The sequence below is a fragment of the Ranitomeya imitator genome, chromosome 1, assembly GCF_032444005.1.
Source record: "Ranitomeya imitator isolate aRanImi1 chromosome 1, aRanImi1.pri, whole genome shotgun sequence".
NCBI classification, from domain to species: domain Eukaryota; kingdom Metazoa; phylum Chordata; class Amphibia; order Anura; family Dendrobatidae; genus Ranitomeya; species Ranitomeya imitator.
The window spans coordinates 217,735,001-217,757,634 of NC_091282.1; the positions used below are offsets into that span (position 1 = coordinate 217,735,001).

The 22,634-nt window shown below is 44.6% G+C and overlaps 1 protein-coding gene across 3 annotated transcripts in view; it reads left to right on the forward strand.

Moving 5' to 3' along the window:
* The window catches only part of SLC12A2 (solute carrier family 12 member 2), a 135,711-nt gene that overhangs the window by 51,521 nt on the left and 61,556 nt on the right, over positions 1-22,634 (forward strand). For all 3 annotated transcript variants that reach the window (XM_069753964.1, XM_069753983.1, XM_069753974.1), the window contains 3 exons: positions 14,898-15,017; positions 17,378-17,453; positions 18,848-18,943. In XM_069753964.1, coding sequence (XP_069610065.1) covers positions 14,898-15,017; positions 17,378-17,453; positions 18,848-18,943 — 292 coding nt within the window. The remainder of the gene's footprint in view (positions 1-14,897; positions 15,018-17,377; positions 17,454-18,847; positions 18,944-22,634) is intronic.

Sequence of the window (22,634 nt, forward strand, 5' to 3'; positions counted from 1 at the left end):
CAGTGCGGGGCGGGGAGTCAGTAGCTGGGTGGCCGCACTGCCCGCACAGGCGCAGTCTGCAACCCAGCAGGTGAGGTCAGACGGCCAATGTTCAATGCGCCTGCCCCAGGCAGAAGATAACAGCGCAGGCGCCGGATTTCAGAGAAAAACAGCGCTGAGGGGACGGCGACCAGCGCCCCAGAAGATATGACTGACAGCAGTTGGGCGCTTCAAAGAGGGGGGTTCAGACCTGCCTGCAGGTCTAAAGACAGGTATTTTGGCAAAATTATAAATACCTTTTATTTTGGGAATAACAGCAACAAAAACTAAAAGAGCTACCTTGGTAGAATTTAGCATTACTGCTGCACAAGGTGGCTCTTTTAGTTTATAACGGCTGGAGGGGGTGACAGTGTCCCAATAATAATTAATAATTTTTATTTATATAGCGCCAACATATTCCGCAGCACTTTACAATTAATATTGTACCTGTACACAAGAAAATAGCAGAATGGCTGGCATCCAAGTGACTGTATGGTTCTCCAGACCAATAGGAAATGGCATGTTATCAGTCGGGACACTACAGCTTCCTGTTGATGACCCTTGGTAAACCTGGATAGTTCCTGTGTCGTTTTAGGTCATTTACGCAGAAATATGGAAAATTCTGAAGGGTTCACAAACTTTCAAGCCCCACTGTATATAATAATACTTCAGTGTTTGATGCTTATAAATGCTCCGAATGGGCGTCGTGTAGTGAGAGTCCATGTGTCCTACTAGAGCGCATATACCGGGGCACCTTCTGTGATATACAAGAGGACTTAAAGAGCCTAGTACAAAATAAGACACTTTGTAATGTATATTATCAGAGAAATATGACGTATACTTTGTATTCAGTTGTAAAAGTTATATTCAGTGAAAGCAGATCTTCCCATGTACAGAGATAATGCCAACTTTCCTCTCCTATGTTGTGTGTACACGTTGCTGATCTCTAGCGTTTTTTTCTTACGGATTTGCACCAAATCCACAAACCGTGCTCAGGCAATGTTAATCAGTGGGCATCCAGAATTGGTGTGCACATGATGGGGAAAAATTCTGCACTGATTCTCAGCGTTTTATTTTTCACAGCATTTCAATTCTTTTTGCGGAACTGCAGCGTTTCTGCACCCGTTGACTTATAACGGAGTCAGTCAAATCCGCAGCTAAACTGCAGTCTGTGTGTGTGTGCGTGTAGGCAGACATAGTCTGATGGGACTACTACTCCCATCTGGCTATGTCTGGTGTCACATATAACAGTGACAGCATGAGCCGATGATGGGACCGTAGTAGTCCCATCATCCGGCGACTATGTTCAATTGTAAAACAAAAAAAAAAAACCCATTCATACTCGCCAAACACATAATCCCCGACGCCCTCGATCTCCTGAAATACAATTAAAATGATAAACAAACATATACTTACCCTTCCGCCCTAGTCCATTTAATAACGAGTGTCCCATGACGATCTCACGTGTAGAACAGTCACATTGGGAGATGTGACCGCTCTACCCAACTGGTGATAGTGACAGGAGGTATCCTCCCGCAGTGTATCACTGCGCCGCCATCAGAGGTCACCGGAGTTCGTGCTGTCACTTTCGGCACCGCTGTGTGAGAAAATTCTAACACAGCGGTAGTGCCGTAAATGAGAGCACGAACTCCGGTGAACTCTGTGATACACTGATAGGAGGTAATTGCTCCCACAGTGTATCACCGGAGATCGTGTAGGGCACATCTCCAGATGTGACGGTTCTACAAGTGAAATCGTCGTGGGACACTCTGTAAATGGGCTACGTTGGACAGGGAGTATTTGTTGGTTTATTTTTGTTTGTGTTTTGTTTTGCTGTAACAGGCTCTTTCCCTGCACATTCTACATATATTTTACACATTCTATTGTGTAGTAATAAATCAGTTGCGATGAGCTAGAAAAAAGATAAAGTTACAAACTCTCCCATTGGACTGCCATAATGAATTTGCCGACGGCGCATCCTAACACCGGCTATAGGAGGTAAACCATGCAAAACATTTAAAGAAACCCAAATTCAAAAATGATTTTTAGCTAAAAATACATGATTGCAGTTACAAAAAGTAAAAAAAATCCCCCGAAAGTTGGCAACCCCTTTTCAGATTAACCCAATATGTTTTTGGAGGTGACTGATTCCCTTTAACTTGCCTTGATACTTTTTTTTTATTCTGATAGTGTATAGAACGTTTGTAGCCACAATATGTGGACTGTTCATGGTGTGAATGACTCAGAATTGGATCACTATAGGATCTTGTGAAAGACCCAGCAAAGCTCTGAAGCGCTCTAGTCCTCCTGATGCATGACAGCCATGTCTTCAGGCAGCGGGCTGACCCTGCAGGATATCTTCTAATGGGCTGATATCGCAGACCTCATTTTGCTCGGTTTCGTGTGGCTAGTGATATCTATGGTTTGTCTCCATCACTTATTAGGAGAGATTTCCTTCCCGCAGATTAATATGGCGGTGCTGAATTTAGCGGTCTGCATATCTTGGATACGAGTCCTCGCACCAGCAAGTACTCTACGTGTTCCAACTCTCGCCGCTCCGCTAGTCAGATTTGCCTGTTTTGCTGCTTTATTTGTTGTTGTAGACTAATTTCTCCCCACAAACATGGTGGGATCTATGTGCCTGATTCCTGAGAATGTCCTGGTCTGGCTGTGATAATTATACAACGGTTGATATTTCGGATGCAAAAACTGGATGGTTATTATTCCTTCCTGTTGCAAACAGCTGTTTTTCTCATAGGCTGTCTTAGTCAATTTGCAGGCAATGTAAATAAATCTGGTTTTGCTGGAGGATATGTACAGAAGTTCACTTCAGTTTTACATCAGTTTCCTTTACTCTACAGCATCTCAAGTGGAAAGCCGATATTGTGCACAGTCTCCGTTATTCTTAATGTGCGCAGTGGATGCTCTGCTTCCTACAGGCTGCTGTTCATCGCTGATCGTACACACAGAAGATTCGCTCTTCGCGCCATCACTAAATATGAATCCAAGCTGTCAATGAATGGTTTGAAAAATAACTTTCCTTCATGTACATATGTATTTGTTTTCCACTTGGCACAATCTGTTGTATCCTGTCAATGGTCCTTTCAGGCTGAAGAAACCCACCACAAAATTCCACCCAGGAAGCTCTGCTAAATATCTGCCACCCACCCACCCTGTGTTCTCAAAAGCTTAAAGGGAAGGTACCACGTTTGTAGATCATTAATTAATTAATCAATGTAATGTAGCATAACATGCTGTTATAACCCAGATTTGAATGCATGTAAAACAGATTTCGTGTGATATATGAGTAGAAAGAATGCACTGGGGGCTGACATCTTGGTTTTGCAGCAGTAGCAGGGCACTATCAGTGTCAGATTACGGCACCCCATGGACATAGGAGGTAATAGACCTGCGAGGACCCTATCTGTAACATTGCAGCAGCATTAGCAGTGAGCTGGGCACGCCTCTGTGGGCTGCACAACTCACTGCTGTAGGTGTGACTGGCTGCCATTTTATTAGAGCCCTGTGCTATCTGCCGAGCTCCACTTGCTCTCTATCACAGGAGAGAAGAAGCCCTCACTTCTCCTCTGTACTCCAGGCACTGCAGGTTCTGGGCAGACATCCTCTGCTCTCACACTCTGCCCTGTGTGCTTCCCTCTGCTCTGTCTCCGCCTCCCCACTTGCACAGAGTCCCAGTGATCTCCGGTAAACTGCACTCTCCCCCTGTGTCGCTCTCCCTCTCTGTGCGGAGTGGGGGGGTCTCTGTGCGGCGTGGGGGGGTCTCTGTGCGGCGTGGGGGGATCTCTGTGTGGCGTGGGGGGTCTCTGTGCGGCGTGGGGAGGTCTCTGTTTGGCGTGGGGGGGTCTCTGCGGCGTGGGGAGGTCTCTGTGCGGCGTGGGGGGTCTCTGCGGCGTGGGTGAGTCTGTGCAGCGTGGGGGGGTCTCTGTGCAGCGTGGGGGGGTCTCTGTGCGGCGTGGGGGGTCTCTGTGCGGCGGGGGGGTCTCTGTGCGGCGGGGGGGGATCTCTGTGTGGCGTGGGGGGGTCTCTGTGCGGAGTGGGGGGGTCTCTGTGCGGCGGGGGGTCTCTGTGCGGCGTGGGGGATCTCTGTGTGGCGTGGGGAGGTCTCTGTGCGGCGTGGGGGGGTCTCTGCGGCGTGGGGGTCTCTGCGGCGTGGGTGAGTCTCTGTGCGGCGGGGGGGTCTCTGTGCGGCAGGGGGGATCTCTGTGTGGCGTGGGGAGGTCTCTGTGCGGCGTGGGGGGGTCTCTGCGGCGTGGGTGAGTCTCTGTGCGGCGTGGGGGGATCTCTGTGCGGCGTGGGGAGGTCTCTGTGCGGCGTGGGGGGTCTCTGTGCGGCGGGGGGTCTCTGTGCGGCGTGGGGGATCTCTGTGTGGCGTGGGGAGGTCTCTGTGCGGCGTGGGGGGTCTCTGTGCGGCGTGGGGAAGGTCTCTGTGCGGCGTGGGGGGGCCTCTGTGCGGCGTGGGGGGGGGTCTCTGCGGCGTGGGGGGGTCTCTGCGGCGTGGGGGGGTCTCTGTGCGGCGTGGGGGGGGTCTCTGCGGCGTGGGGGGCCTCTGCGGCGTGGGGGGGGTGTCTCTGTGCAGCGTGGGGGGGTCTCTATGCGTGTATGCAAGCATCGTCCGATGGGACAAGTCCCATCGGACGATGCCTGCTACAATGACAGTGATTGACACATTAGCCAATTATGGGACAGTAATAGTCCCATCATCCGGCTAATGTGTTGAATGAAAAAAAAAAAAATACTCCATACATACATGCCACATACATGCTACATACAATACATTCATACAATACATACATATAGACATACAGTACATTAAACATAGATTTCATACTCACCATTACTTGTCACTTTGTTCCCCGAAGCCAGTGTCATCTGTAAAAAAAAATATTAAAAAAACAAACAACCAATATACTCCCTGTCCGCAGAAATCCACGAGTGTCCCACGACGATCTCCCGTGGAGAACGGCAGCATCAGATAATGCGACTGCTCTCTAGGGGCTCGAGGAACACAATGACAGCAGGAAGGTATCCTTCCACCACTGTATTCCTCCGCCGCTGTAAAAAAAAAAAAGTCCCTAGTCTCACTTTATGCCATTGGTGTATGAGAAATTTTCCCAGGCAGCAATTGCCATAAAGTGAGACCTTGTCCTAAGGTAACCTCTCAGTGATGCACTGTAGGAGCCATTGCCTCCTGTCAGTGTGTCACTGAGGGTCCTATAGAGCAGTGACATCACCCGATATCACTGTTCTATAGGGGAGATCGTCGTGGGACACTCGATATTAATTGGACTACGGCGGACAGGTAGTATACGGTTTATTATTTTACGTTTTTTGCAGGCGCTGAAGTATGGTAAGTATGGTGAAATGAAGAATATTAAAATACTTTTTTCCTAATGTGTGCGTGTTTTTTTTTAACCCTTTCTTACTATTGGATTAATAACGGATAGGCGTCTTATTGACGCCTCTCCGTTATTAACCCGGCTTAATGTCACCTTACAATAGCAAGGTGACATTAACCCTTCATTACGCCATATCCCACCGCTACACGGGAGTGGGAAGAGAGGGGCTAAGTGCCGGAATTGGCGCATCTTTTCTGGGGCGGCTGCGGACTGGTATTTGTAGCCTGGGGGGGGAGGGGGCAATATCCATGGCCCCTCTCTAGGCTATGAATATCAGCCTGCAGCTGTCTGCGTAGCCTTTCTGGCTATAAAATATAGGGGGACCCCACGCAATTTTTTTTTTTTGGGTCCCCTTATTTTAATAGCCAGTAAAGGCTATGCAGACAGCTGCGGGCTGATATTCATAGCAGGCTACAGATATTGGCCCCCGGCCGTCGGCTTTCCCACTCTGGCGCAGAAAATTGCACGGGCGCCCACGCGTTTTTTTTTAATTCAACCCTCACAAAGGCCTCTTTCACACTTGCGTCGGTACGAGTCCGTCGCTATGCGTCGGGCCGACGTACGTTGTGAAATTTGTGCCCGACGTGGGCAGCGGATGCAGTTTTACAACACATCCACTGCCCATTCTGAAGTCTAGAAGGAGGGGGCAGAGTTTTGGCAGCGCATGCGCGGTAGAAAATGGCGGACGCGCTGGACAAAAAAAGTTCACTTGAACGTTTTTTCGTGCCGACGGTCTGCCAAAACACGACGGATCCGTTGCACGACGGACGCAACCACGCGACGTGTGGCCATCCGTCACGATCTGTCGCTAATACAAGTTTATGGGAAAAAAAACGCATCCTGCGAGCACATTTGCAGAATCCGTTTTTTTCCACCGGATCCATTTTTTCCCACCGGATCCATTTTTTTCCGCCGGATCCATTTTTTCCCGCTGGATCCATTAATTCCCGCCGGATCAGTTTTTTCCCGCCGGATCCGTTTTTTTCCACAATTTCCTTTTTTTCTGCCAGATCAGGTTTTTTTTCCATCGGATCCTTTTTTTCCCGCCAGATCCGTTTTTTTCCACAATTTCCTTTTTTCTCTGCCAGATCAGTTTTTTTTCCATCGGATCCTTTTTTTCCCGCCTGATCCGTCTTCCCGCCGGATCAGTTTTTTCCCGCCGGATCAGTTTTTTTCCACAATTTCCTTTTTTTTCTGCCAGATCAGTTTATTTTCCATCGGATCCTTTTTTTCCCGCCTGATCTGTTTTTTTCCACAAGTTCTTTTTTTTTTATCTGCCAGTTCGGTTTTTTCCCGCCGGATCCGTTTTTTTCCACAATTTCCTTTTTTTTCTGCCAGATCAGTTTTTCTTTCCCATCGGATCCTTTTTTTCCCGCCTAATCCGTTTTTTTCCGCCAGATCCGTTTTTTTCCCTCAAGTTCCTTTTTTTCTGCCAGATCAGTTTTTTCCGCCGTATCCGTTTTTTCACGCCAGATCCGTTTTTTTCCACAATTTACTTTTTTTTCTGCCAGATCAGTTTTTTTTTTTTGCCGGATCCGTTATTTTCTTATTGAGTTGTATTAGCGCCGGATGGCCACACGTTTCATCCGTTTTTTGCAGGATCCGTCAAAACAGCTGTTTCCGCCGGACGGAAAACACATACAGAGGAACGGTTGAATCGCGATCTCACCTGCTGCTATTGCGGGCACATGTCAGTCATGTTTTTTTCTATTGACAGATTGGGCGATTCTGAACGCGGCGATACTAAATATGCGTAGGTTTGATTTTTTTATTGTTTTATTTTTGATGGGGCAAAAGGGGGGTGATTTAAACTTTAATTTTTTTTTTTTTTTTCATATTTTTAAAAACATTTTTTTTTACGTTTGCCATGCTTCAATAGCCTCCATGGGAAACTAGAAGCTGGCACAACTCGATCGGCTCAGCTACATAGCAGCGATCATCAGATTGCTGCTCCGTAGCTGAATTACAGGCTTGCTATGAGCGCTGACCACAGGGAGGCGCTCACAGCAGGCCGGCATCAGTAACCATAGAGGTCTCAAGGACCTCTATGGTTACCATCCTGACGCATCGCCAACCCCTGATCATGTGACTGGGGTGGACGATACGCCCATTTCTGGCTGCGCGGCTGGAAGCGGTAGTTAAATGCCGCTGTCAGCATTTGACAGCGGCATTTAACAGGTTAATAGCGGCGGGTGAATTGCGATTTCACCTGCCGCTATTGCGCGCACATGTCAGCTGTACAAAACAGCCGACATGTCGTGACTTTGATGTGGGCTCAGCGCCGGAGCCCACATCAAAGGAGGAGACACGACATGCGCAGAACATGTTGCGTTTTTTACTGCGATGCGTTTTTCCCCCAGAAAAAAACGCAACATATGCACAAAAAATGCGGAATGCATTATAAATGATGGGATGCATATGTATGCATTTTTAAATTGTTTTTATCACATTTTTATAGCGAACAAACGCAAAAAAATGCGAAAAATCCTGAACGTGTGCACACAGCCTCAAGGTGTATCTCCCCATCACACTCCATATGTGTCTCACTCATCATACTTCACGTCTCTTTCTCTCCCATCAGTCACTCTTAGGCCGGGGACACACACAACGTATAAAAAAAGGTCCGTTTTTGATGGACGAGAATCGCACAAATGTTACCAAAACAGTGATCCGTGTGCAGTGCGAGGATGCGATTTTCTCGCATCCAATGATCCGTTTGGCATCCGTGTGACATCCGTATGGCGTCCGTATGGTGAGATTTTCTCACACACTTGCAAAATGAGCAAATAATGGCTGAGCCTTTCCTGTCACCTGCCCAATGCCTGAGAATTTCTCGCAAGTCACACTGATGGTCCGTGTGCTGTGCGATTTTTTTTTTTTTTTTTTTTTTTTTTTTTTTTTTTTTCTCACCCCGACTTTCATTGGCGATTCTCGGCCGAGATACGCTGAGAATTGCAGCATGCTGCGATTTCACTCGGATCCTGAATACGGCCGAGAGAATATCGGATGATGGGAGCTGCCCCATAGATTAACATTGGGACGAGTGCTATGCGATTTTTTTTTTATCGCATTGCACTCGTCCGTATTGCGGTCTAGTGTGACCCCGGCCTTAGCCATACAATGCATCTCTCCCCTCCCTCCATAATGCCTGGCTATTCACTGCAGAGCTGGAGCTCCCAGACAGCTCCCAATGCTGCTCCATGCACACCACGTCTTCACTCTTCTTGGGTCCAGATGCTGCTGAGCCCACTGTGTTCTGCTCCTCTGATGCAGTAACTGCTGGTGATAGCAGGTCACAGGGCAGTCACACACAAAATGGTGCTGCCCTGTGATGCTGCTCTTCATTCTTACTGTTGGGGCAGTAACTGCTGACCTCACCATTTCCCTCCCCTTTAGGGTGGTCTAATATCCCTGGGGCAGAGCTGCTAAATCTTACTATAGCTGCTTGAGGTCTAAAACGGAAAATGCTCCCCCTAGTGGTAAATATGTATATTTGTAGAAAAATATATAATATTTTTCATATAGAAATGTTTGCAAACAGTGCAAACATTGCATTAATACATTTTAATTACTATTTTAAGCTTAATTTCACAAAAAAACAAAATATGAGAAAACTGGTGGCACCTTCCCTTTAAAGTCCAAGATTTTGATAATGTTAATTAGATGTCAACCTGTTTTCAAGCACCGATCGAGAATATACAAGATGAAAAGCTTTTGTTTACTACATATGCCAATATGTTTTCATGGGTGCAGAAAGATGACTTAGGCTACTTTCACACTAGCGTTTTCTGCAATCCGTCACAATGCGTCGTTTTGCAGAAAAAACGCATCCTGCAAAAGTGCTTGCAGGATGCGTTTTTTCCCCATAGACTTGTATTGACGACGCATTTGCGACGGATTGCCACACGTCGCATCCGTCGAGCAACGGATGCGTCGTGCTTCTGCGGACCGTCGGGAGCAAAAAAAAGCTACATGTAACGTTTTTTGCTCCTGACGGACCGCTTTTTCCGACCGCGCATGCGCGGCCGGAACTCCGCCCCCACCTCCCCGCACCTTACAATGGGGCAGCGGATGCGCTGGAGAAATGCATCCGCTGCCTCCATTGTGCAATGCGCTAAACGCTAGCGTCGGAATCTCTTCCCGACGCATTGCGACGGGGAGATTCCGACGCTGGTGTGAAAGTAGCCTTAATGTGACCTTTGTCCCCTGTCTGCAATTTTTAATTTATTTTTTTGCCACAATCCAATTTTACAAAACTGCAGAAAAAATGCTGCAGTTCTACTACAATTACAGCAAAAACTGCAATGTGTGAACTTCACCTAGTGCGCTCTCCAGCATTGTGACATTACAGTCAGTATTTGGACAGTAGTTTAAGCCAAAATCTGACAATCAGAGGAAAAGTGTCATAGAAACGCGTCACTACTTTTTAAAGTTGCCTAAGTCATGAAATCCAGAGCGTGTCACACCAGTAGTTTAGCACATTCGTACATGAAAATACAAGCAATTATTCTCACTATTCACTGACCTCACAAAGGCCGTAATAATGCCAGAGTAAGAATTAGATGTTTGGCCGGAATTTAGGTCAAGTTTCTTGTTAATCAGGTTATTTCGGGTCAAACTTTCCATAATATATTGGACCTCGAACCTTTAATTCTTATTACGTAATGGATTCTATAAATACATTTTACTATTTTCTACTTGCCCTTAAGGAGGGTTAGTTGTAGGGATTGTCCCATAAGCACTCATTGCCAATTCACAGAGTGGATGATAAATGTGTGAGTGATTGAAGGTCTGACTGCTGAAATCGCCTCTGGTGCTAAGATCAAGGGTCCAAAGTTCTGTGTGTGAATGAAGCTTTTGTGAAGAAGTGCTGCCTCTGCTCCATTAATTGTCTATAAATTCTATAGACAAAGGGCTTTGGGGCCGCCGTTCTCGTGGTCTATGGTAATTCCATCAGTCAGACTCAAAGTGAGATGTAAATGGGACGAAACCTTTAAGAAGAGCTGAATTATCTTATACATGTGGTGTGTTCCCTCTGTATTCAGAGCCTTGCACATTCTGACCGTCCATAGTATCTACTAATTTCCATCAGCTCTGGTGTGTTTGGACCCTATACTCTTCTGATACTTGCCTGACAAGTTTGGGGAGTTGACAGTAGTGGAAAGATAATGGCTGCTGTCTTGGCCAGAAAATGCTTTGCTGGTAAGGGAGCAGACAATCTAAATAACTAGTATAGAGTTGTTGTGTTCCCAGACCTGAACAGAGTCATCACATCCTACGCAATGATTGAAATCATTCCGAAGAATGAATGAAGGATGGGAGAGGCTTGCAGTGCCGAGTGATGGGAAGAGCTGATTAGACGGTTCATCTGTTGCCATTTTAGCTAAATAAGACATAGGGGAAATACTTTATGGGTATGTGCACGTTGTCTTTTGCAAGTGGATACTTGCTGTGCATATGCTCAGTCCTTTAACACCTTCAGTTTTGTGAAGATGTAAAGGTTAACAGAAGTGACCCGTTTTCCACTTGGAAGCAGCACACTAGCTTCTTCAATAGAAGTTTTAAAAAAGAAAAACAAAGGCAGGAGATGTTGCAAAACATGACCAAAAATAATAAAGACACTTCAGGACAAAACATCTTCCTTGTGGCTTGGTGTGCACATTTCTCTAAAAGCTTTCATTTCTTGTGCCCATCGTGGGACAGGGTGCACGGTGTAAAGAGGCTGTGCCCCCTATTAAGTTGTATCTTTTGCTGTGCTCTAACCAAATAGACAAATCTTTGCCAGCTATGCGCTGCTGTAGTTTTGTTAAAGTTTTTGCTAATTTCTGGAATAAAATAAAGTTAATTTGCTTTGCTAGATACCCCCCTCACTTTTACATGTGCCGTGTGTTTAACCTCATTTCAGTTGTTACATGTCCCCAGAATCTTGCTGCACCTGTTATATGGACCCCCACTAGAAGAAGTGCTAGCCGATTTGTAAACGGCAGGGTGACATTTGCAATTTCCACAGATGTGGCCAATTTTAAGTTTTACTACAAAAGGTAGCATTTTACACAGTAGTCAAAGGCTTAACTAGTCAGCGGTCGAGAAGCCTATTTGCCTAAAAATTTCGAATGGACTCTTGAGGCGGGTAGCCAAGAAAATATTTTTTGATTTCCTTAATGTAATGCACAGTTCTCACCCCCCGCAGCCCAGTGCTGAGCCTCCAATGTGCTGCTGGTCTTTGTTTACAAGCGTCTGTCACATGATCACATCAAGAGTAATCATGTGATGCCAGCAGTAGCGGTCACGCTTGTAGACCGGCAGCGCGTGAAGGCTCCACACTGTGCAGCTGTCGCTCTGGTTTTCTTTTATTACAATGCCACTGTTGAATAACCTCCTTTATAGAGAAGGAAATAAATGTTATTTTTGTATGAAGATCATTCAAAGAATGTAACTTAGTAAGCAGATTCCTAGTTGTCTATGCCTGCGGTATCCTTTTCATATTTAAAGTAGAACTTTAATCTGTGATAGTTTTTTTTTTTTTTCTGTTAGTAAAGTACCAGGCGTTTTCCGTAGCCTTGTTCATAACAAGTAGGCAAGTAGATCTTCATTGTTAATACATAGTGTGAGTGAGCTTGTCCTGTGGTTATATAGGGCTGGACGTGTGTACTACTGCTATATTTGGCCTGTTAATTGTCCAGACAGGTATTACAACTCTTGTATCTCCTCATTATTGTCTCAGGTATTGTACAAGTGCGACATTTGTTAGTCACTGATGACACCACCGCATGCCGTCTCTTTTTCACTTTTGTAGAAGTAACCTGGCTAGTTCACATCTATTTCATATTAACTGTCCTAGTCTTTATGTATATGTGTGTTTTATGAAGCGATGCCATCGCTGCATGCATGTAAAGTTATTTACTAGTGAGGCAAAACATTCACCGGACCCGGTCTTGGACTAGAGCCCTCCGAACCTCCTCCTACCAGCCTACATCCCGGATACCTCTTCTGATTTAGTAGAACAGGTTAAATGTATTGCTTGTGTCACTGGGAGGATTGTGCAGGACTGTGGTCGGCAGCCATGGACACTTTGGCCACTGTACCAGGCTCCTGCAAATCTTTTTGCTAAACACTATTTACTCTTATAATAACTGTTACAATCTCCAACCAAACCCTGTGCGGCCTTTTGCTGTAGTCGTCACACCACTGCTGCTGCCTCTGCTTCTTGCTAACCTGTAGGCGGCAGGTAGAAGGGAATGACGTGATCCTAGAGCACACAGGGTTTTTACTATCTGCAACTATGTCGACGTGTACAGTGGTGTTCAAAATAATAGCAGTCCAATATGGCTAACCAGAGGAATCGCTGTTTTTGGTATAAATTATATTACCACATGTCACACCATTTACCAGTTGGTGCAGTAGATTCTAAGAAACCCACCAGACTCCGCATTCATGAACTTCAAGTCTTTGTATTAGAATAATTAATTGAAAGGGGAAAGTGTTCACAATAATAGCAGTGTGGCTTTAAATTAATGAGGTCAATCATACTGTGAAGAAGCATGTGTGAATCAGGTGGCCCTTATGTAAGGGTGAAGCCAGGACATGTTGTACATACATTTCTCTTTGAAAACCTGACTATGGGTCATTTGAGACATTGTTTAGATGAACAGTGTACTTTGATTAAAAAGTTGATTGGAGAGGGTAAAACTTATAAGGAAGTGCAGACAATGATAGGCTGTTCAGCTAAAATGATCTCCAATGCCAAACCAGAGACGTGGAAGAAAACAGAAGACTACCAAAGACTTTAAATGGATGGAAGAATAGCCGGAATGGCAAAGGCTCAGCCAATGATCAGCTTGAGGATCATCAAAGACAGTCTCGAGTTACCTGGGAGTGCTGTGACAGGCAGAAGACACCTGTGTGACTCTAGTCTCTTGGCAAGAAGTCCCCGCAAAGTCCCACTGATGAGCGGATACAATTTGCCAAATAACACATCTACTGGCCTAAAGAGAAGTGGAGAAACATTTTGTGGACTGATGAAATTAAAATAGTTCTTTTTGGTCCAAGGGCCGCAGATGGTTCGTCAGACGACCCCCCAAACTATGGATTCAGGCCACAGTACACTCTGAAGACGGCGGTGCAATCATCATGAAGATATGGGCATGTTTCTCTTACTATGGTGCCGGACTTATTCACCACATACCAGGGATCATGGACCAGTTTGCAGATATTAAAATACTTGAAGAGGTCATGTTCTCTTATGTTGAAGAGGATATGCACTTGAAATGGGGGGTTTCAACAAGGCAATGACCCTAAACACAGAAGTAAATAAGCAAAATCTTGGTTTAATTTAAAAAAAATTGAGGTTAAGGAATGGCCAGCCCAATCCCAGGACCTGAATCTGATGGAACACTTGTGGGATGACATTAAGGCTATGTGCCCACGTTGCATTTGTAACCGTTTTTTCCGCTGCGGAAAGGCTTAAAAAAAGAACGCTTACAGAATGCATCACATTATTTTTAATGGAATTCCGCATTGTTGTGCCCATGCTGCGTTTTTGTCCGCAGCGGAAACGCATCGTTGAAAAAAACGCAGCATTTTCATTAATTTTGCGGAATTGCTGCGATTTTGCCGCTTTAGAATTGAGACGCATGGGGAAAAAAAAAAAAAGCAAAAAAAAAAAAACGCTAGAAAAACGCAAGCAAATTTCTTGGCAAAGGAGTCCGGTTTTAATGAGGAAAATTCTGCTTACATTCTGCAATGTGGGCACATAGCCTAAAAATGCTGGTTTTTTTTTTTGAGGCAAAGCCAAAATTGTGGGATGTTGTCCAAGCATTCTGGGCTGAAATAACAGCTGCCAGGTGCCAGAAGATGGAGGTTGGCTCTATGCAACAGAGATGTGAAGCAGTTCTAAAAAACAAATTGTGAGTTTGTAAAGACCAATGCAGACACTGCTATTTATATTTATTTATTTTTACTGTATTTATTTTTTTAGGACGTTGGAATGTTCATTTTTTTTTTTTGTTTGTTTTTTTGTTTTCTGTAAAGTAGTTAAAATTTTTTAGACATTTCTCTTTGTTTTGATTTGCAAAGTTCCCAATGCTGGAAATAAAAACTAGTATAAAGATTTTGTGATTACTTCATGATTTTGAACACACGGTCATAATTTTGAACGCTACTGTGGGTCTGAATAGGAACTGTATAATGAAAAGCGAAATGTAAAGCTACCCCCCCCCCCCCCCCCCCTCCACCACACTTCATTGCCTCCATATTTTACCTGTTCTACAACTTCATATCATGTGAACCCTGGAAGGACAAGGGCCTGGTTGGACCTTTTACTAAATTGAAATTCGTCTACTGATTATATTAATTTTGCTTTGCAAAAAAAGTACAAATGATCTACATTCACCTTCTTGTTCACATTCAGGAACGAGTGTGACGTATTCCACTAATATTCCTGTGTCCTCTTGGGTTTTTCAGGAACCGTTTGAAGATGGTTTTGCCAATGGAGAGGACGGAACACCGACAGGAGATGCTGTCACCAATCATGTTGCCGATGGAAAAGGAGTAGTAAAATTTGGTTGGATTAAAGGGGTATTGGTGAGTAGGTTTTCGTTCAGTTATTTCACCACAGTTAGCCAAGTTGTGAAACGTTACCAATAAATCCCATCACAGCAACTGATAATTGTATCAGTTCTTATACTAGGAACGTATAAAATCTTGGTAGCTATTCACTTATTTCCCAAAATCATTGCCAATGTAGTGTCATTGCCAATGTTTTGATCAGTGGGGGTCCGGGTGCTGTCTATTGTATCTGATCAGATGCAAGGTGTGAGGTGCCGCTCCCTTACGAATCTTCTGACCTGGTACAAGATTTTTACTGTATTCATATAGAACAAGATCTCATTACCAAGATTTAGGTGAAAACCTTGCATGAGATAAGTGCCCCGGACATGGGGGCCCAGGCCAACAGCCTTCCCTCCTCTCCTAGTGTTTCCCGGTCTGTAATTACTTGGAGAGCCCTAGAGAAGACCCCAAACCTGTTCATTGTTTGTGTATCAGACACCTATGGTACATGTGCTGAAGCCACTGAAAAATATGCACAGTGGGATTAATGGGAAAAGGGTTAAACCTAATTTTCGGCTGCCACTTAGGAGGACTCTAATTTTAGATGTGATCTAAGTGATCTCTCGGTTTATAAGATGTGATGCAGCTGTTTCCCAGTTGCTATGACAGGAAATCTTCCCGTGTCATCACTGCTCGGGGAACAAAAGAGTAAAGGGGAGAGGGGCCGGTCATGAGACAAGCGTCCTCTGCAGCGAGGGACGCTGGGAAAAGGAAGGCACGAAATACATAGCACTTCCTCTACTAGGGGAGAACAGAAGACAATGTTGTACCTTCTAGGTGTTGTAGACGTCAGATTATAAGAATTGTACAATGTACACTAAAAACCTCCCGCATTGATTTATAGAACACAATATTACAGCTAGAGTCGCCATACTTCTAGTAGTTTGCATGTCTGAATTTCCTCTTTTCATAGTGTTACTAATATATATATATATATATATATATATATATATATTTATATTCTATAATTATCTTTTTTTTTAATGATATTGTGGGCAGCATGAATAAGACACTAGGTGCATTCTTTAAGAGCTCATTCGGATGGGTGTGTAATTGCTCCATGTGCAGCTCGGAGAGCACACACCTCCATTATAGCCAGTGCACATGGCCAATCTTCCAGATCATGAATATTGATGACCGATGGTGCTCGGATAACGTGTTATGGTCGGGTGTAACCGGTGTATCTTGGGCGCACTCGAATAATGTTTGAGTCCCTGCAACTGCTTGATTTGTGTCTGTTAGACACCTGCCACACGTGTGGATTCCCTAACAAACAGGCAATCCCCGCATGTGTTGCTGCTGTCTAACTGCTGCACATCATGCAGCCGCAGGGACTCGAGCAGAACTCCGTTATCCAAGATCCGTTCGCTCCTCACTAATCATGAAGCAATTTGGGCAGTTTTACAGACTGGTATAATGCATGCAGTGAACGGCAGCTCCTGCACCTATGAGCCGTGTGGAAGAAGCACGGAGCTGCACATGTAGCCAGTCACATCCACAGCTTACCCCGATCTTCATTATGCCCATCTGAACCCGGCTTTATTTTGAAATGCTGTGATGCTTCAGAGGAAACATTCTTTGCAAAGTCTGCTGGGCGCTCTGCGTTTTTGGATGGCTTGTCCTAGGCAGGTCTGCGCAGCCTCTCCCTGCCCTGCTTCCCTTGATTGACAGTTCTGTCCCGATAGATGTTACAGGGAGCGAGTATGTTGGAGGCCTGCCTGACAAGGGGAGCATGGTGGGGAGACTAGCCTCTTGGACTACCGTGCTACTCAACGGGTCAGTGGCCGACTTTTCCATGTATGCGTACTCTGAAATGCTGCCCTTTCAGAATTATACATGTTCTGCTACAATCACACATCCAGGCTCTGATTCATGCCGGGCATGGTTTGGGCAGCAGGAGTCTCCTACAAGGTGGCCAACTTGACTTTTTATTTTTTCTGGATCGCTTCTGAAAAAAAATCTTTTTTTTTTACGGGCACATTGTAAAACGATATTAAGTCATTTTGATTATAAGAGTTCTGTGTCTTCAGCCCATAATTCTGATATGAAGACATTAGCTGCATTCACCTAAAAATGGCTATTACAGTCAAAATCACCTGTATAAGCTTGTACAAAATAAATCAGGGACGCCTTATGTGTTTCTTTACAGACAGGGCAAAGAGCCCTATGTTTATGGACTATTTTGGTTATTTCTGCATGGTTGGCAACCCTGGTCTCCCCTCAAGCCCAATTTCCAGTTGTAGATTACGAATTAAGTTCACAGAAAACCAGATCATATGATATCATTAGATAATTGGGGTTATGAAATTCATTTTATTTCTCTTGTGACCTAGGTACGATGCATGCTGAATATATGGGGGGTGATGCTGTTTATTCGGTTGTCGTGGATCGTCGGCCACGCTGGAATCGGTACGTTCTGATTTGTTTTTTATAATAAGATGGCTATAAAAGTGCAGCTCCGCTGGAGAGCGTATGATCTGCTTAGTGGAGCAGAAGAGTTCTGGCATATCCTCTGCCTGTGACATGGCCGGCACGCCAGAGAGATGTCAGAGTCATTTTCACGCTAGTGTCAGGCAGCTTCTGATGTTTCCATCCACGCTCGCACGGAGAACCATCTCTGCCATATCACAGATACTTACTGCACACACTGTGACTATATTTTCTTGTTTTAGGCTTGAAGTAGACAGATTTCATAATATGTCTACATGTGTCTTGTTTGCCAATCCTAGAAAACCAAGCTGCCTTCCCACCTTTTTCATGGTAAAATGGTTTATGCAATGGAATAATCATCCGCAGGTCATATAGCATGGCTGGTATTAGGAGCCACTTGGAGAATCTTACAAGGCAGTTCTTATTTTTATAGTAGCCCAACATTAAATACTTAAATAGAAAATGCTGTTTTAAGGTTTTGTCCACTACTTTACACCCCATTATTAATGAGCCCGGTGAAGTGAAAAAAAATAAAAAAAATACCCCACTCCCAGACCAGTTGCTGATTGGTTGCAAGACTGGCCTGATGCCCCTGCGGAGTTTTTCCACAGGGGATGTAGCACAGATTAGCTTGTGCCATAACGTCCTCGAGTACTGGTTTACCATCAGTTTTGTGAACAGGAGGGTGAGTGGTTTTCTATTTCTTTCTTGCTGGGTTGTCTAGTAGAGGACAACCCCTTTAATCATATGGCACTGACCCTGGTATGGTAAGACCTCTATGAATGTTCGGTAATTCTTAGAGCTGCACTCTTCAAATACAGATATCATGCAGGGGTCATGAGTAAATCCAATATACACGTGTATAATTATAATTTTCAGCTATTCTGGTTCTTCACCATTCTGTAAATGTAGCTCAAGGGTTACTCTCAAAATAACAAGCTATCCCCTAATCATAGGATGCGGGACACTCACTGATCTGTGGGGGTCCCCCTAGACCTCTGTTACTCCTTGATGATCGTAGTGGATGCTCAGCCTACGCTCTATTAATTGTTTATGGGACTCCCAGAAATCTAGAGGAGCACTGTACCTCTCTGGGAGCCTCATAGACCATGAATTGAGCAGAGGGGGAGCATTGACACTTCCATCCAAGAAGGGGCTTCATAGCAGTTATCTTGGGGTCACTCGCGTTCCCAGTAGTAGGACCCTCAATGATCAGTAAGTATGGATTGGACATTTCGTGTTACTTTGGGAATAACCCTTTTGAGCCTGTAATGAAGTGTGCATGCGTGCATCTTATTTGTCTTTATTTTTATCATTGTATTTTGAAGTCCTGTTATTGGGCTTACTATTTAAAGTTGTCTTCCTATTTCCAGGCTTAAGTGTTGTTGTCATTGGTATGGCCACTGTGGTGACAACTATCACTGGATTGTCTACTTCGGCCATTGCTACAAACGGCTTTGTGAAAGGAGGTAAATATGTTCATTATCACTTTGATGTCTCCTTCTACTGCTGTTGCTTTGTCTCCAAGGAATAAGATTATTTTTCTTTCTTCTTGTTTACTGATCAACAGTCATATAAGTTGTCTTTGTCAGTCTTTAACATGGTCATCTGCTGCAGACATGCATGTGGACAGCGGCCTGCGGGAATGATGAGCATTGTTCTAATTCTGGAAATGTCAAAACTTGTGTTCCGGATTAGCGTTTAGTCTGTCTCATCACTTTGACACTCTGCTCCTAGTAATGCTGGAGTCAGGACCACCTCATACATTATATATTTGAGTCTTAAGAATTGCTGTCCGCAGCAGCATTTAAGACTGCCTATGTTTCCAGGAGCACTCACCCTGACTACAGCGGTGTATGGAGCTTGTAGACTGTATTACACATGCACCTAGTAGAAATGTGTCGCTTGTTAAATGCATGATTTCTTTTTTTTGTTTTAATTTTTTAAACTGGCTATTTTTTTGGGACCGTTTCAGCATTGACTTGTCTGTCAGTGCCGAATTTCTGGAAATGGGTAGAGTGGTGTAATAAATGTGGTGCCTCTTTAGACTGCTGGTCTCTTTACACCAGCTATTACTTTGCACCAATAATTTGCGCCAACATTTGGTGTGTGGTATCACATTTTCTCTAGATCATGGCTATAATCTAACAATTCCCCCATTAACCCATTACTTTATGTGATGTCACTGACTTAGGACTTGAAAAGCATGGCTAATAACATATTGTGCATGGCCATGATTAGAATATGTTTTGTGGTAATTTTTTTAGGCCTGTCCTCCTTAAGATCATTTTGACCAACCTTCAAGAGGACCTGTCATTTTCCGTAGTTTTTTTTTTCATACTTGGTGTAAATGCCGCTGTTCTCCTGAATCTGTCATTCTTTTGCTTTTGTTCCTGTTTTTCCCCATTCTGAGATACAGCCCCTTGTTTTTTTTATGTAAATCTAGTATTTTTTTATCAATTTTTCTGCGGACGACACCCAGTTGGAAACCAGACTATGTACAGGAAAAAGGGGGACATTCCTCAGGAACAGAGAGGCACAGGAATTAAAAATAAGTACTGCCAGCTTCAGGAGAGCAGTGGCATTTACACCAAGTAAAAACATTCTATATGGCCAGTGACCAGTTCTCTCATAGTCATCATGTGCTATACTTCTATAGTGTACATTACTAACAAGGCATTCTCTGCTAGTATTTTTTTTACACATACAATATATATCTATCTATCTATCTATCTATCTATCTATCTATCTATCTATCTATCTATCTATCTCTCTATCTATTATAATTCTGTAGCTGGGGAAATAATGTCCTCTACACGTCCCGGTAGGAGTGACACAACCACATTGTGGATGGATACCAGGTGGCGGCCTTCAGTCTCTATTTCCAGCTATTGGAGTTGGTGCCAGAGTAAAAACCTTTGAAGCCCTTTATTTTCTAGTGAGTAGTAATGGCTGGTGCGTTCAGGAGAGGAGCGTGACTGCGGACATCCCTAGAGGGTCACTTGCTGATCAGGATAGCATACTTTTATTTGCCCCTCTTTCTTCACATTACCTTTTTTGCTATCCCCTGAGCACCATAAGTTTGTTACTTTGTGACTTCTGTAAATTGATTTTGAGCAAGAGAGTTCTTCTGTATTTAACATCTCCCCGCCTGCAGGCATTTCTTGTGAAAATTGATTGTAAGATTCCTGTTACATGTTTAATAGAAAAGTGGATTGAGACGCTTGTATAACTGCTCTTTAGCGCAGTGGTCTGCAAACTAAATGAAACCTACATTGCCCGGCCTAAGATGACAGCCACAGGGCATTCTGGAAGTTGCAGTCCCTCTACCGCTGGAAAGCCACAGGTTACAGAACACTGTGCTGTACTGAGCAACTTCTGCTTCCTTAGAACAAGTGGAAGCATACAAAAGGCACAGAGGTTTCTTCGTACCGTTAATTATGAGCATCATTTGCTGCTTTTCATCATATGCAAAATTAAAATATTTGGTTTAAGAACCTGATATGTTCTTTACATCTGTGTTGCCATCCTACATTTCTATGCACATGCGGCCGGTCCAAGCTGGTAGGGGTCTAAAGCTCCATGGATGATGAATATGGGACCATAGCTACTAGGACTCTTATCAGATGCAGAGTATTAGGGGCCACAGGGAGAATGCAGCTAGCTATAGGTTTTCATGTGACTGTGAAAGGCTAAGTGATATTCCCATGGCCTGCCTGGTCAGCATTTATAGACGCGTAGGAGACCAACGTAGTGCTCTATCCAGATGTTTATCATGTAACCTGGACAACCACGGGATTTTTTTTATATATATATATATTAGAGAAGTCCTCATGTGTTTTTTTTTTTTTGTTTTTTTGTTTCCCTGTTTCAATGAACAAGGACCCACTCTTATATACCACATCTGCAAATCGATAGAGGATCTTACTGCAAAATCACCCAAATCCATCTGCCTCCTCCACTTGAAGAATTTCACATGGGAAGGCTGCTTTTCAATTGAAGGAGGCTGATGGCATTGCACAGACAGAAGAGCTGCGCTAACAACTACAGGGAAAAAAATCTGTAATACTTGTATATTAGGAAGTGCCACAAAATCACGTCCCCAACACATGGAAAATAAAGATGAGAGGGCAGCCCTTTTTAAATCTTCCCTACTAATAGGCTACTACTTTCTCAAATAGGCGAATAGCAGCAGACGCTACACATTGAATGAAGCTTAAGGCAGGGCCGGCTCCAGGTTTTTGAGGGCCCCGGGCGAAAGTCTCAGTGGGCCCCCCCTTTAACACATACCACGATTCATGATCGCATATAAACACAGCCATGTAGTATATAACACAGGCCACGTAGTATATAGCACAGCTACGTAGCATATAACACAGCTATGTACTATATTGCACAGCCCACGTAGCATATAACAGCCCACGTAGTATATAGAACAGCCATGTAGTATATAGAGACACTTGCCCCATATAGTGCTGCACAAACGTTATGGCCCCATAGATGCTCCATACAGACACTTGCCCCATATAGTGCTGCACAAACGTTATTGCCCCATAAGAGGCTCCATACAGACACTTACCCCACATATAGTGCTGCACAAACTTTATGGCCCCATGCAGTCACTTGCCCCATTTGCTGTTGCTGCGATAAAAAAAAATCACATACTCACCTCTCCGTCGCTCAGGCCCCCGGCACTTTCAATATTCACCTCTCCTCGTTCCAGCCGCCGCTCCATCTTCTTCAGCGTCTTCTGCACTGACGCCAGGCAGAGGGCACGCACTAACCATGTCACCGCGCCCTCTGAACTCACCGTCACTGCAGAAGACGCTGAAGACGGAGGCAGAGCAGTGGCTGGAACGAGGAGCAGGTGAGTATTGTGCAGTGCTGCGCTCCCCTCCCCGTTATACTCACCTGCTCCTGGAGCGGTGCAGTCCCTTCTTCCCGGCGCGGCAGCTTCCTGTATTGAGCAGTCACCGTTACCGCTCATTAGAGTAATGAATATTCATTACTGTAATGATCTGTACCATGTGACCGCTCAGTACAGGAAGAAGCTGGGGAGCCAGGGACCTGCAGGGACCATGCCAGCCGCCAGGAGTAGGTAGGTGAGTATAATTAGACAGCCCCCAGCCGCTCCCCCTCCCGGTGGTCCTAAGCACTGGC